General features: G+C 40.8%; 1 protein-coding gene across 2 annotated transcripts in view; it reads right to left on the bottom strand.

Moving 5' to 3' along the window:
• SCRG1 (stimulator of chondrogenesis 1) overlaps nucleotides 1-16430 on the bottom strand; it is an 81641-nt gene that overhangs the window by 16859 nt on the left and 48352 nt on the right. Inside the window, exon 2 of one of the 2 annotated variants that reach the window (XM_085641842.1) lies at nucleotides 14540-14803. In XM_085641842.1, the coding sequence (XP_085497968.1) occupies nucleotides 14540-14803 (264 nt within the window). Of the gene's footprint in view, nucleotides 1-14535; nucleotides 14804-16430 lie in introns of those variants that run through there. The other variant, XM_085641843.1, reaches the window with a different exon arrangement.

Genomic DNA, 16430 nt, shown 5'->3' on the forward strand with positions numbered 1-16430 from the left:
AAGGTTAAGACTTCGTTGGGTACCATCCCATTGTTGGGCGTGAATGTCGAGGCATTATGTAAGCCCGAATCAGTCTGTTGTAGTGTCGGAGTCTCATTAAAGAAGGCTCTAAGGCGTACCTTCCAAAATAACTTTTTTTAGTTCACACTGTTCGTGAAACCTCTCTGTCCTGGGAGTTGGAACATACCGAAGGCCCTTTTCTAGGACTCTTGTCTCTATATCAGTCAGAGTCCTTTGGGAGAGATTGACAATCAGGGTCTCCTTTTGGTGTGGCTCCGGGTTTCCGCCATGTTCTGGTTGGATTCCTGCCATTGGACTCTCTTCTGTTGTTGTTGGTGATTCCCTCTTCTTCTTCCGCGCCCTCTGCCCCAACCTCTTTCTAAAAAAGGCTGGTTGTTGACAGTTGGGTAAAACTGTGGGGGTCCTTGAGGGTACATGGGGTATGGCCAGAATCCAGGGCCCTGATATTGGGGTACTTGGAATCCTGCAAAGCCTTGCCGTCCTCCCCTTCTACGCTGATTAAAGCCCCACTCTTCTGTAGTTGAGTCGCTGTTAGGAGATGAGCCTCTTCTAGTCGAGCTGGAGTTCGCATCAGAGGTGTTGTTAAAGACATAATTGTTTTTTAGATAAGGCTAAACCTTCTCCTTATCGAACTTACGAATATCTTTTTGTAGCTTAGTTACTTTCTGCGTCATTAGGTATTCTTTGTGTTCTGCTATTTCATTGTTTAGCTCAGTTAGTTTGAGCTTGAAGGCAGAGGTAGTAGACATGGTGCTCTTAATGGCCGCTTCTGCTGGCTGAATTCTCACCAATAGGGCGTGCGTTATTCTTTTTTCTGTGTTGATTATCAAGATCAAAAGATCCCTAGTACACTTCTACGATACCAGGGACCATTCATTCTTGAATGTCTCATCTTCCGGTTCAGTGACTAAATATCGAGGGACATAATATAGAATATAGAATGCCCAAAATATCGACGCCAAAATATAGAAGGACAGAATATTGACTCCCTATCTACAAACAGGTAAGTACTAAAATCTCGATTCCAAAATATAGAATGTTAAAATATAGTTAGCTAAAATATCGAATTTTTTAAATGTATTAAAAATAATATAAAAGTAATTAAATATTAAAAACAATTCAATAAAACATACATAATATAATATAAAAAAGCTTAAAATGTAAACATAATAAAAGTAATGTAAAAAAAGTAGAGATTTTGTTGGATAGTGAGAGCGTAAAAATTACTATTCCCACTCCAGTGAGTGCAACAGTAGGGAAAACGTTGGATAGCGTAGGTGTAAAAATTACTATTCCCACTCCAAAAAGTGCAACAGTAGGGAAAGCGTTGGATAGCGGGAAGGGAAAAATTACTATTCCCACTCCAGTGAGTGCAACAGTAGGGAAAGTGTTGGATAGCGTAGGGGTAAAATTTACTATTCCCACTCCAGTGAGTGCAACAGAAGGAAAAACGTTGGATAGCGTAGGGGTAAAAATTACTATTCCCACTCCAGTGACTCCAACAGTAGAGAAAGCATTGGATAGCGTAGGGGTAAAAATTACTATTCCCACTCCAGTGAGTGCAACAGTAGGGAAAACGTTGGATAGCGTAGGGGTAAAAATTACTATTCCCACTCCAAAGAGTGCAACAGTAGGGAAAGCGTTAGATAGCGGGAGGATAAAATTTACTATTCCCACTCCAGAGAGTGCAACAGTAGGGAAAGCGTTGGATAGCGGGAAGGGAAAAATTACTATTCCCACTCCAGTGAGTGCAACAGTAGGGAAAGCGTTGGATAGCGTAGGGGTAAAAATTACTATTCCCACTCCATTGAATGCAACAGTAGGGAAAACGCTGGATAGTGTAGGGGTAAAAATAACTATTCCCACTCCAAAGAGTGCAACAGTAGGGAAAGCGTTAGATAGCGGGAGGATAAAATTTACTATTCCCACTCCAGAGAGTGCAACAGTAGGGAAAGCGTTGGACAGCAGGAGGGTAAAAATTACTATTCCCACTCCAGTGAGTGCAACAGTAGGGAAAGAGTTGGATAGCGGGAGGGTAAAAAATACTATTCCCACTCCTGAGAGTGCAAAAGTAGGGAAAGTAATGATTTAATTTTAAAATAAGATTACATTAATTATCAATACCAATAAAAAGTTAATTAAAAATAATTACCAATTAATAAAAATTAATTACCATTGAAAACAATTAATTACCAATTAATATAAATTAATTACCAATTAATAATTAATTAACAATTAATTATCCCTACATATAAATAAAAATTTATATTTACTTTATTACAATTAATTTACTTCTCACCCAATTCCCCTATAAACCCACAACCCACTCCCAATAATAAAAAATACAATTAACATTATTATCAATTAATCAATTAATATAAATTATTTAGCAATTATTAAAAATTAATTACAAATTCATACAAATTACCAATTCATACAAATTAATTACCAATTAATAGTTAATTATCAATTATCAATACACATAAATAAAACAATTAATATTTACTTTATTACAATTAATTTATTTCCCACCCAATTCCCCTATAAACCCACAACCCACTCCCAATAATACAAATTACAATTAATATTATTATCAATTAATCAATTAATAGAAATGATTTAGCAATGAATACAAATTAATTAGCAATTCATACAAATTAATTACCCATTAATACAAATTAATTACCAATTAATAATTAATTATCAATTGATTATCAATACACATAAATAAAGAAATTAATATTTACTTTATTACAATTAAATTACTTCCCACCCAATTCCCCTATAAACCCACAACCCGCTCTTAATAATAAAAAATACAATGAACATAATTATCAATTAATCAATTAATATAAATTAATTACCAATTAATAAAAATTAATTCGCAATTAATAATTAATTATCAATCAATTAATTATCAAAATATATAAATATAATTAATATTTAATTAGGCATAATTACATTACTTCCCACCCTATTCCACTATAAACCCACAACCTGCTACGGAATTAAATTACGCAAAAATTAAATTACATAACATTCATTAGTTTAAAAAAATTAAACATACATTACAAAAATAATACATAATTTTAACACATATACTACCATACATAACACTAAAATAAATTCGATATTATAGATATCTATATTTTTAAATTCGATATTATGGTAATCTATATTTTAACATTCGATATTATGGAATTCTATATTTTAAAATTCGATTTTATGGGAAGCGATATCTCATACCCCAATTTCAATATTCTGACCTATCTATATTTTGATATTTCGATATTCTGTCCTATCTATATTTTTGAATCTATATTCTCAGCAGTCGATATTTCTGAATCGATATTTAGGGTGTTCACCCCATTTCCAGGAATAGACGGGGAACATTACGTACAATCAGGCCATTAGGTGCTATATTGGCACTCAGATATTCTGTCATTATTGCGGTTGTAAGGTTATTTTTACCCATTAGCGTTTCAAAGAGGACAGGGATTGCCAGTCCTCAGACTGGCTCCCTGCGGCAGCGCTACTCTCTGTTACTAAAATAGAGGGGGCTTGTAACATTTCTGCAGCTTGATCATCTCCGAAGCTAAGTCCTTGTTCCTCCATGATGCTGAGGATATAGGTGTGCTTCAAGAAGTGCGAAAGATAATGAGAGTGGCAAACATCCAACTAGAAGTGTTTTGCCAACAGAAAGTGTAGGGGGACACAATATAGTATTTACCCACCAAAACACCTAAATGCTAAACTCTTTACAACAGAACAGTGATGAACATACCTCTCGTGGTCTAGAGGTGTGACAGTACACCTCTATGTGTAAAAACAAATAAGCACATTTGAAAGCAGGTGAAAAGTAATCACCTTTACAGTGGGAATAATCAAAAGGCCATAAACCCTGGATTGAAAGTTCTGTTGTAAAGCAACACACTCATAATGATATGAGTCCCATTTCTGTTATTTCCAGCTCTGAAGAAGTCGAGGGTTAATACCCTAATGACGAAACACGTGTTGGCAGGACTTTTGTGGTGTTGAATAAAGAATAAGGAAATATGCCAAGAGACAATACTCGCATTTTCCTACAATTGATGAACTTTCAAACCACACAGTAGCGTGTGCACAGGAACAGACACCATTTACTTTGGACGCCAAGGTCCCCTTTGGAGGATTTGAGGGGTGTTTTCTCACCTGTTGCACCACAAAAATCGTTATGTGTTTAGCTACAGTACGCAATTTAGCCGGCACCGCTACTCCAGTGTGAAATAACACCCTCTTTTTGACAATGCCATTTTGTATTGTTTATGTCACATGAAGAGCTTGCCCAATATATTTCTGACTTTATTCTTTGAAGCATTCTTTTTTTGACCTACTTTGTTTGCTTTAGCCATCCACATTAAAAGCTCCAACACTGCTTATATTAATGTGCTGTCTAATTAAAAGGCAAATACAGCCAGAGAGAAAAGATTGTAATTGTCATAAGCTGTGGACTGAAGGCCATGGGCAGGCCATAAATCTCCAGAAGTGGAACCCACATTTCTAGCTTCAAATGAAATACAAATTGCAATGATTTTATACTGAAAAAACAACTAGGAAAGACATTTAGGTGCCAATTCTGATCCTGTAAAACCCGGGTACAAATGGTCGTACAGAGCGTTTTCTCCGTACGACTCGTACCCGGGAATTCCACCGTACAAACCAGCAAGTACGATTCGTACAGAAATACCATTTCCGTACGAATCGTAAAAAAACACTGTACGTCTAAAAAATACATAAATTCCGATCCTGGACAGCGCGTACGCGACGTCCGCACGGAGTCAGGCAGCGTTTTACGGACCAGCAAGTACGATTCGTACCCACAGCACTCCGCACGGCTATATTTTTACGGGAGCCAAAAAGTGCCGGAAAAGCTAAGTACGCCATGATGCACGAGGAAAAGGGGGCCCGGTACGCGCCGTACACGCCATCACCCACATCGTATGTGTCATCATGTACGGTGTGTACCCCAACATTGCATATGTACAGACCGTACACCCCACCCCCCGTATGTACGTGCCGTAACCCCACCCACGTATGTACGCGCCGTACCCCCAGTCCCGTATGTACACACCGTACCCCACCCCACTCGCGTATGTACACGCCGTACCCCCAGCCCCGTATGTACGCGCCATACCCCCAGCCCCGTATGTACGCACCGTATCCCCACCCCACCCGTGTATGTACGTGCCGTACCCCCAGCCCTGTATGTACGCGCCGTACCCCCAGCCCCGTATGTACGCGCCATACCCCCAGCCCCGTATGTACGCACCGTATCCCCACCCCACCCGCGTATGTATGCGCCATACCCCCAGCCCTGTATGTATGCGCCGTACCCCCAGCGCGTAGGTTGGGGGTACGGGGCTGGGGGTACAGCGCGTACTTACGCGGGTGGGGGGTACGCCTGGGGTACGGTCCGTACATACGGGGCTGGGGTGGGGGGGGACGTACGACTCGTACCCCGGGCACTAGTGTACCCGGGGTAGGGGTCGTACACAGTTCGCTCCGTACGGGACGTTTTCCATACGCTTGTGCATTCGGAACGCTGGTACGGATCGTACTTGTGCGCTCGGACTTCAGTTTTACGACTCGTACGTAAAACTGTCCGGGGACGTCTCGTAGACTTTTCCCGAGGCGATTCGTATGTATTTTTCCCGAATCGTACTTCACCGTTTGTACGGTACTTGTACGATTCGTACGTAAAAAAATACGGATATGAGTCGTAAGGGAAAAAAAAATACAGGATCGGAATCGGCCCCTTAATAGTCAGCTCCTGCAGTGTCATGTTGCCTTTTGAAAGGGGTTGCACTTCACACATTTGTTACAGTCCTTCGCATTTTGGTTGTCAAGTGGCAATTTATTGTGCTTTTTTGCTGCAGCATGGCATTTTATTTGTGTGTATGCAAGTAAAATGTCCCAAGATGAAACATATTTTGTTAAGTATCATGTTTTTCCTCTTATTTGCCTGTTGTTACAGCAAGTTTAGAGAATTACAAATGCTGTCTTCATTTTCTGTTATCACTTCAGTCATCCTTTGTATGAGGGATTATAGTCTTTCATTTTTGCTTACTGACAAACACCTTTTTTCATGTGGATGGCGCAGGCTCGTGAGAGCTGTTAATACCAAGTTTCTAGCCATTAATCTCAGATTACTTTAGTTTCAGCTGAGATATCTTTTGCCATTAGCAGTCATTGGTTCACCAAATTCTGAGAGTTTTACAAACATTTTGTCAGCTTTTTTTCTGCATGGGGAAAACTAGAAAATTAAAATTAACAAACACTACTTGTTCTTCTTAATCTTTTGGAAATACTTTGAACTTAAAAGCATCGTCTTCTGAAACTAAGGAAAAACCTCATAATGTCAAGCAAAATGCAAATGACCCCTCATTGTTACCAAAATTGGCTCTAGCAGCAAACGCTTCCAGCTCCCTTATACCTAAAGTTTCACTAAACCATAGTGGCTCTATACATAAGCGGCCTAAAAAGGATCCTCTTTCACCAGTCCAAACCCCTTCCTCAGTATCAATGGAATTACTCCTATAGATCAGAGCTTTATGACTATTTATTAAATAAACTAATAAGAGATTACAAACACTGGATGACAAACGGACTCGCTTGGAAAAAAGATTGACGGATGTTGAACAATGGGTGAGTCCAATGCAAAGATCAACATAATGCAGTCACAAATATCTGTTCTTCAAAAACAAGCCTAGGGTTTGGAAAATCGAAACAAGAGGACTAATCTTAGACTTTATGACCTGCCAGAAGGATCAGAAGGGAGTGATCCTATTCAGTATTTTCAAACCAATATACCTGCCATCATCAGTTTCTTTAAATATTCAAAGAGCACATAGATTGGGGCATAAACTGAATTTTGCTTCTCCATCTAACAGACCCAGGGGTGTTGTTATCCTTTTTCTTGGATATACTGACTTATTCAAGGCCATTATGACTGCAAATGCAAAGAAACAAGTTTCATGGTCTGGTCATAACTTTTATTTCTCGCAAGATACTGCTAAAGCCACTGCCAACAGACAAAAGCAATTCTTGGAAATGCGACCAGAACTCAGAGCACTAAATGCCAGATTTGGTCTTTTTTATCCATACCTTTTCAAAGTTAAATATAAAAACAAGACAATAACATATGACGATCCTACCAAACTGAGGATATTTTTGGATAACTATAAAGGAGATGTGGATACTTATACAGTTTCTCACTGATTGAAAGCTATTTACAAATAGTTGTATGAATTCTGTTCACACAAATGTTGATGCAAATATTTATTTTCTCCTTATTCTTGCAGGTTATTTCAGTCTCAACCTTTGTCACTGTGTCTTTATGTTCTGTCATACATGGTCACATTCTGATACGTTTTGGAGTGCAGGCGTGTCATCTTCCTCATGTGGCCTCACCACCCCCAACCTTCTGATTGGTTTGTAGATATGTGCCGTTTCTTCTTGCGTTTACTGCTTCGCTTTATCTTCCATTCTCTTTTCAATTTCCCTTTCTCATCTATTTTCCCAACCTCTCCTTTTCACCTATAATCTAATTAGACTTTGCTTTCTTTATCAATGTCATGAATTCATGATGGATATGTTTTTATGTAAATGAGTTCTCTTTACCAATTCTTTGAAGTTTAGCTTTCTAGGTTTTAACTTATTGTTGCAGTATGGTCAAGGGATTAGACTCTCCGATTAAAATACAATGAGTTTTAGCTCATCTTGCCAATCTTAAAGCAAACATTGCATTACTGCAGGAGAGCTATCTTGTTGAAAAAGAAATGTTGAAGCTTAAAAAGTGCTTGGTCTGCAATGTTTTTTCCTCTGGAAAAAAAGAAACTGAGTGATCATTGTATGTGATAAACATCTTGACATCCAACTTATATTTCAAGAGATTGATGACATGGGAAGATAAATTGCTTATTAAGAAAGTTGTTTTAAATATTTTCAATGTATAAGGACCAACTCAAATTGCCAATTCCTTTTGGTGTAAAATTTCTCAAAAGCTAATGGAATATTCTGGGTACAATGTAATACTTGGCAGAGAATGTAACCAGATATCTGATCCTTGACAGGATTTCTGAATTTACTTTTATCCCAAGTAAAATGCATAAACAGTTTGACAGTGCAATAACTCAGAGCTTACTTATTGATGCATGACAGTTGATGTGGGTGTTGGACCCTGTAGCTCATAGGGTCTTCCATGACAAGTGGAGTGGGCCTTATCCAATCATTGAGAAAAAGGTGAGGTTACCTACCTGGTTGACCTGAACACCCCACAGGAACACTTATAGGGTCCTGCATGTAAATAGATTGAAACCCCACCATGACAGGGCAGATATAACCATGTTACTGTTCACAGATGAGGGAGAGGAGGCGGAGACTGAGACAGTGCCCAACATCCTCCCCAACAACGTGCAAGATGGGTCAGTGGAGGGGGTTACACTTTCTCCCTAATTGACAAACCAATAGCACAGAGATTGCAAGGAGGTGCTGGAGCAGTTTGTTGGTCTGTTCTCTTTGACCCAGGAATCACTGAGCAACTGTCAAAAATAAACTGTATAGGAGGGCATGGCCAGCAGCCAGCCAAGATGGCCACAACCTGATCGTGCTCCAGCGGATCGCTGCCTAAATCCCCGTACATCCGCACACAGATCCGATGACCGTGCGACCGGGCAGTGTAGGAGAGGCCCCAGAGCGGTAAATCGATCCAACGATTGAGGTGTTCCTTCTTAGAGGTGAAGAATGTGCTACATGAAAAAGAACTAGTATACGCCATGTTATTTCCTGTCAAACTCATGGTGGAAGTGGAGGGGAAAACATGGTTCTTTGGCTCACCCTAGGACATGTGGGACTGGCTAGATGGAGGGCGACAGTCCTGAAACCGACAGTCAAAGACATACAGTCAGAAGAATACCAAAGAGAGATGATGACAGACGATACAACAATATCAAACGGCAGGAGATGCTGAGCAAATGTCTTCCGATGTGGTTCCCCTGTAGAAGCATAATGTCCAGGCCTGGTGAAACCCAAAGGAACTTAAAACCTCACACACGTTGAGATTAAATGTGCAGAACCTTGTATAGAAGCAATGGACTTTTCTCCAAGCTGGTCTAGTTGGGCTCATGTACTAGATCTAATGGGGGACTCAAGGACCTTATAGAAGACTTTTCTCTTGTTACTAAAACACAATTGTAGCACGGGTCCACTATTGTCAAGAGGACCTGGGACCCGGTAGAGACCTGTTTAAGACAGCCGCAACATGGTAAAAACGTTACATATTTTGTATTTGGGATGAGGGGAGTGAACAATTTGAATTGGTTGGGACACGTCCTCCTGTGGTTAGTTATGAGGGATGGGTTACACAGGCGCTCTGCATGGTTTGGGGGGGTGGGCAGTTTTAAGTTCACATTGCAGGGAGGATGAGGGAGGTGAGAGATGGTTATTTAAGTTGTATTGCGATGTTCTGTAGGCTAAGTATGTGGATGACATGGCTAGTAACTAAGGACAAGTGTGCTCGACTGTCATATTATATGGGCTGGAATGTCTCCCTGGCGAACCTACGATATGACTCGGGCTCCCTGTTGTTCTCCGCAACTCCAACTTTATACCGGGTTACTTACCTGGAACAACTACCCCCGATTGAGATGCTGTGACTGTGCATATGCAAGATAAGTTAAGACCCGCCCAGGTCTTCTGTGGTTATAAAATCCTTTCTTGGAATATAAACTGGTTGGGGCATAAAATTAAAAGAGGTGTGGTGCCACAACATCTGAAACGCCGCTCACCCGATATAGCCTTTCTGCAAGAAACCATATAAAGGGAACCACTTATTGTGTGCTTAATAGATGGCGTTATACGCTAGTAGCACATGATGGCTACACTAGGGGCTCAAGAGGGAGGGCATCCTCCTACGTTAGTTCTTTCCGTTTACTATATGTGATGTTAAGCACGACTCTCACGGACACTTTGTGGCACATGCTGGCTACACTAGGGGCTCAAGGGGGTGGGCATCCTCCTACGTAAGTTCTTTTCGTTTACTATCTGTGATGTTAAGCACGACTCTCACGGACGCTTTGTGGTACTATCAGGACACTGGGAGGCCAGACAGTTCCTCCGAGGCTTCATACTGTAACTCTCAGAGACTTGGGCTCACTCATTGTTTCTTTGCCACAGAGAGAGCTACTCATAGGGGTGACTGAAATGCACCTTTCTGTGGAGAGCTAGACAGTCTGCTGGTACGACAGGGAGAATATTACGGTAGGATCTTAGAGGAATTTCTGTCAGCAATGGGACTTGTAGATGTATGGAGGGTGCGCAATCCACTGACTAGTCAATATACTTTTCACTCTAGTGCACAGGGCAGTTTGTCTCGTATTGACTACATGTTTGGACTGGCGGAACAACTCCTGTCATTCAGTGAGATGTACCACCCCCTGAGGGGTATTTTTGACCATTCCCTACTCTGTGCAGTTCATGGCAGAAGATCTAGATCCGAGGGTAATACAATGCAACTTAACCCATGGTATCTTAAGGTGCCGTAGATCCGAGTTGGTCTGCAAGTGACCACTGCCCACTATTTTGAAGAGAATGAAGGATCGGTGGATTCAGCCCAGGTCCTATGGGAAGCCTTTAAGTCAGTAATAAGAGGTCAAGGGGTGTCACTTATTGAGGGTTGTAAAAAAGAGAAAGTGAAGCAATAGACAGCACTAGAAGGCGAATTCAGGGTATTGGAGTCTGAGCTGCTTTTGTCTGAAATCGACGATATACAGCATGGATTACAGATCAAGCAAAAAGAATATATAGACGTTGCAGAAGAAGAGGCCAAGGCCACATACCGGGCGACACAACACTGTATATCCAAAGTTGGAAATAGAGCCGGTAAACTTCTGGTATGGTTAGATAAAAGAGAAACCGCATCCAGATGGGTATTTGAAGTCACTGAAGTGGATGGTAAACCAGTTAGAGACAGGCAGGGGGTGGCTTATGCCTTCGCAAAATACTACAAACATTTATATATACCAACCTCACAGGCCACTTCGGAGGAAGCGAGTAACTTGCTAGCCATCTTAAACTTGTCCTCATTAACGATAGCTGACAGAGACAGTTTGGATGTGGACCTTACGGAGAGCGGAGTGATCCAGGCTATTGGGACACTTAAGGCTGGGAAAGCAATGGGCCGAACATCCTCCCAATCGAGTTATATAAATGAAATGCCTCTAAATCCACCCCATATCTGTTGAAGATGTATCAGGAGAGTCTCGAGATAGGGACCTTACTGGAAAATCAGAGACTCGCCAATATCGTAGTAATACATAAAACATAAACAGGCATAGCTTTAAATAGAGTAAATCGTCACTTTCCAGGAATTTAATGTCACAACACCTGAGTGCACAGTGGTGGCCTTATAACTAATATGTGTATTTCAAATGTGTTAGTTGACCACATAATAACATTAAGATTATATATTATTTCACTATTCCTCCATTGCCTGACTCCAGTATGGTAGAATTATTTTAGTTCCACTGGTGGCCTGACTTCAAAATGCAGCTTAGTTCAAATTTCACTAGTGTCACAATTTCCGCCTGACTTCGAAATTGTGGCAATGATGGACACTTCCTGTTGAATATGCATTGATTTTCTACTAGAAAATGTTTACTGCCCTTCTTCCTGATCGCAGATGATGCACTGAACCAATGTATTCTTGTGCTCCTTTGGCTCTATATGAGTCTGGAAATGTGTCTGTAAGGCTGAGTGCACGTCAAACAAGCCACAACGCAGATGTGGCAAGCCGTGGGCCCTAGGGGGACTTATGGGTTTAAGTGCAATACACTTCACCCTATGAATGTTTTGGAAACTACACTGACTCAAATTGAAAATATAAGCCCTGATGAACTTCCCTATGGGGGAATGAAACGCGTTGGCTGGACAATTTTATACCAGATGAACTCTTCAAAGTTAAAATAAAAAAGTTATTTTTCTACAACTACTTGCCTTTTGGACTCTCTGAACTGTGCAATCCCATCTATTCATAATCTTTTTTGATCTGGAACACAGTGGCGCCTCTCAACGGCTGGCGTTGGGGTTGATTGCACGGTCAATTCAATAATTGGAACTGGTGTGAGGTGCGGCAAGAAAGGTCCGCCGTTGTTGCAATTGGAAACCCAGAAGTGATCGTGCTTCTGCGACAGAACGTATACGTCTTTGCTTTCCTTTTTATTGAAAGATGAGGCTGAAAGAATTTATGTGGCAGAATTTTCTGTGCTTCGTTAGGGTGACCACTGAGAGATTCTGATACAGCTGGATAAGTCGGCGCTTGTAAGTAAGATCACCTTTCTCTCTGGTGACCATCACGATGGCTTCTTTTCCCTTGAAGTAGTGGCCGCTTGTAATGGCTATGCATTAACGTATTACAAGTACAGATTTTCACTTGAGACCCAACTCCATTCTGAAGCACAGTCTGGCTGCCATGAATTCCATCATTCACCAGAAGCTAGTGAAAACCTGGCAACTGCTATGCTCGGAATGAGAATGTACACAGTGTCGCTGTCATATTCTTATTGGCATAAAAAGGCAGCATGAAACAAAGATGCAACAAACAGAGTAGTCAAAGATGGTTGGAGCAGAGAATCACTATGGGTCCAGAGTGGACTTGAATCCATCCTCGGAAGCCCAGTCTGAGTTTAAACTAAGGACCTGATTTAGATTTCGACGGACGGGTTACTCAGTCACAAAGGTGACGGATATCCTGTCCACCGAAATATAAATGGCGTTAACCTGCTGATGAAATATTAAATACCAACCTACTCCAAAAGAAGTATTTCAATCTATCTTTATCAAAAATAAAGACATTTTGGCCTCATGTTCTAAGAATGCATTTGGTAAAAGTGTTCACAATTTGTGCAATGACTTTTGCAGAATGCATTGGTTTTTTTTTAACTGGCCTTCATGGTTAACTGGTTGGCTTACAAATTACTGAATCACAGTGGGTTGCAATTCGACCTATCCCAGAAATATTAATCAGGTAGGTCGCAAATTGCGGACACCTCGGGACACCTTCCCATTTACAAATACCTTTGCATAATCAGTAAAATATGATTGTTTTGCGACCGGATTTTGGTCACAAAACGTTAATACATACTACAAGCAGGGCCATTGGAATTATGCGGCAGGGGTGGACCAAATTATGTAGGAGTGTTGACTCAATTATGCTGCAAGAAAACACAAATTATGCGGCATAATGTGCAACTTTTTTTTATAATATTACTTCGTTATTTTGGAATGCATACACATGGTGGTACTGTCTGGGCACAAAATTCACCTCATTAGTACCAGTTTAACAATCAAATACATAAGCAACTGAATGATCACCAGATAACCTCTGTGAAGGGTCTTCCACTGCGCACAAACACATCACCACATTTTTGGTAACTTTTGATCCGGCTGAGCTAGAAACAATTTTTTAAAAATAAAATCTACAGATTATGCAGCAGATGAAGGATTAGTTGGCAAATGCAGCAAATCCATAATTATGTGAAAAAAGCCATGGTCGCAGAATCGCATGATTACAGTGACTCTGACCTTAAAGAATATGTCTTTTCAAGAGATGCCCAAAACACGCCCTTTCCAAGTACCAATTTTGCATGGTTTCCTAAACCCATTTGACAATTTACAACACCCGTTCTGAATCATTAAATGGGATCAGTACATTTTAAAAAGGGTGGTAGCGTTTGCAAGCCATCTGATTTACTGAAACAGAAGGTTTCCGTATGCTAAAACCCTTTGCAAACAAATCTCTATAATTTTGAAGTAAATATTATTCTGCAGCAATTTGACACCATATTAGACCCTGGTGTAACAGGGTGTTTTTGTTTTCTAAATGGAAATAAATAAGAATGTGCTTTTTAATTGTTTTAGATAATGCTTATTCATATGTAAATAATACATATGAATTTAGAGATGCATGATTATATAATTAAAATATACATCCTACTTGGAGATCAATCCATAGTACAATTCAGGATCACCCAACTGAAGTGGGTGCTGTGCCTAGAATGAAAGCCTTGGGTACCCGTCTCCTGGAAACTAGCCCATGGGACAGTACTGGTTTCCGGCTCAAGGCAGCAGGCTCAAATGAGTGTGGCGGTACTACTCTCTGCCTCATTCTTGCCAAAGTGCACTCTATGCCAAGTCATGTGTTTACAAATGGCGGGGAGCTGAGACAGTTTTCCAGTGCAAACACCATACACTATTACCCAAAGCTCTCTATCCACTTAGACACCGGTAGCAAATGGTACAATAGTCAACGGCCACCGTTATGGATGCCTCACCAGAGACCATTGAAAATTTAAAGGAAATCACAATGCATGCCCCATGGCCCATCCTGACAGCCCATTGTAATTAATTTCCACTGACAAAAGTTCTGTAAATCTCTTTTGGTAGCCAGACCCAAAAATGCTCTTAGTAAAGGGGAATCTCTTACTTTGGACAGCAAAGCAATTCACTGAAGTTGCAGTAGCACACCATCTCACAGCCCTCGCCCTCCCAGAAGTGGTCCTGCAGGTTCCCGCTCACGGGTCTCAGGTCGCCCACTCCCTCTGGGATGTTGTGGCAGTTGCGATCTTTTAGAATCTTCTTGTAGCAGGAGAGGCGGCTAGCGGGGGTGGCGCTGGCCCCAAGCAATGCGCACAGCAGCAGGACAGCGAGTGGGAGTTTCATTTTCACAGGTGTGAGCTTGCTTTGGGCCCTGTGGGGAAAAAGAGGAGGATCAATGAGACATGTTTTCATGCAAGTGCCTTGCTGTTAAGGCTGTACATGAACTTATACTTTATTTGTAAATATATAATTAGACATAGCTATCTTTTATTTCAGGTGCCAAAATTAGATAATTTCCTATCCATCCTGTTGAAGATGTACAACAATTAGAAACATCATGTGCAAAACTAAGAACATAATCTGAAGACCGCTAAAATCATTCACTTTGTATCAACCACAACAATCTCCATGCTTTTCAGTCTATGTCTTTCAACACCAATGCACCATTGGTTTGACGCGGTCTGTACAAGTACGCTCAGGATCATCAGCCAATCAGATGGAATGCTTAGGCCATGGCTTGACACTGCAGTGGACTCTATCCTATATTCTGAAAAACACTTTTCATCTGTTTCACAGAGTTGGTAAACCCAGTCATGCCGCCTGTAGGTAAATGGTCTGGGCAAATGTCCTCAATTTGCCAAAGAGTCAAGCATGGTGGAAGTGGCATTACATGCCACTTGACTTCTTATAACATTGTTCCATACTTGTTCCATCACTGGCTTCTCAGCAGCCTTTTGCCTACTCCTGAGGGTGGTTATGAAGGTCAAGGAGTGGAAACTCGAGAATATATAAACATGGATCTTTAAAACCCACATTACTCTCTGCTCCTGCTGCTGTCTTCCAGATCCAGGAGACCAGGGTAGCAAGGGTAATGCCAGGGTAGTGCCAGGGCACTAAAGAACGAGCCTGTGGTAGCAGCTGCTACTCGTGACTTCACCCAACACCCAAGGGACTTACCTGGCAGCAACCTGGGAGAAGGCAGATTGGCAAAAATAAAGAATGAAGTTATATTACAAACACTAATCCCCCAAAATATGTACATTTACGCATGGACCAATTCATGTGACCCAATGTGACATCAAAAATATTAATTAAATGCATGGACTACCCAGTGTGTCGTAATGTATGATAACAGTTAAGTTGAATTTAGAATCTTGGGTTTTAAAATTATCTGAACTTTGAATAAACTCTCTACAGCCATAATTCTAAACAAAGCAATTAGAAGCAAAACTGTTGGAAGGAATTTAGCGAGTCTGGTGTATGGAGCAGAAAAGCGAGCCATACGGTAAGTTAAGTCGAAACATATTCATATGGAACTATGGTCTGAAAAACTGGAATGGAAAGGTATGCATGGTGTAATCCTGCTGGCTATGTTGTTAAAATTAAATGTACTGGACGCATTCCATTTTCTATGAACTGGTTGTTTCCTAAACTACTCCATTCTGAGAACAACCTTTTCACTTGCCACGGCTCTCCCTCTTCTATTTTATCTCATGTGTAATGGTTGAACTTTGTAGTTGTCTGTTTCTCGCCTACATTACTTAAGTAATAGCTTTCTTACTCCGGTCACGCAATCTCACATTTTGGGAACACAGTTTTGAGAACTAAATGTAATGTCTTCAAGTTCAGACCACAGGCGTGACTGGAGTCACGGAATTGACATAACAGTTCTGGAAGATTTTAGTCTTTCAAATAAAACATGAATTGGGAATCTCTTTCAGCTGGTACAAGAGGGCAGTCTCTTCAGGGCCTCTTTCTGCCCACCTGAGCCTGGCACA

The sequence above is a fragment of the Triturus cristatus genome, chromosome 2_2 (genome assembly GCF_964204655.1).
Source record: "Triturus cristatus chromosome 2_2, aTriCri1.1, whole genome shotgun sequence".
Lineage (NCBI taxonomy): Eukaryota > Metazoa > Chordata > Amphibia > Caudata > Salamandridae > Triturus > Triturus cristatus.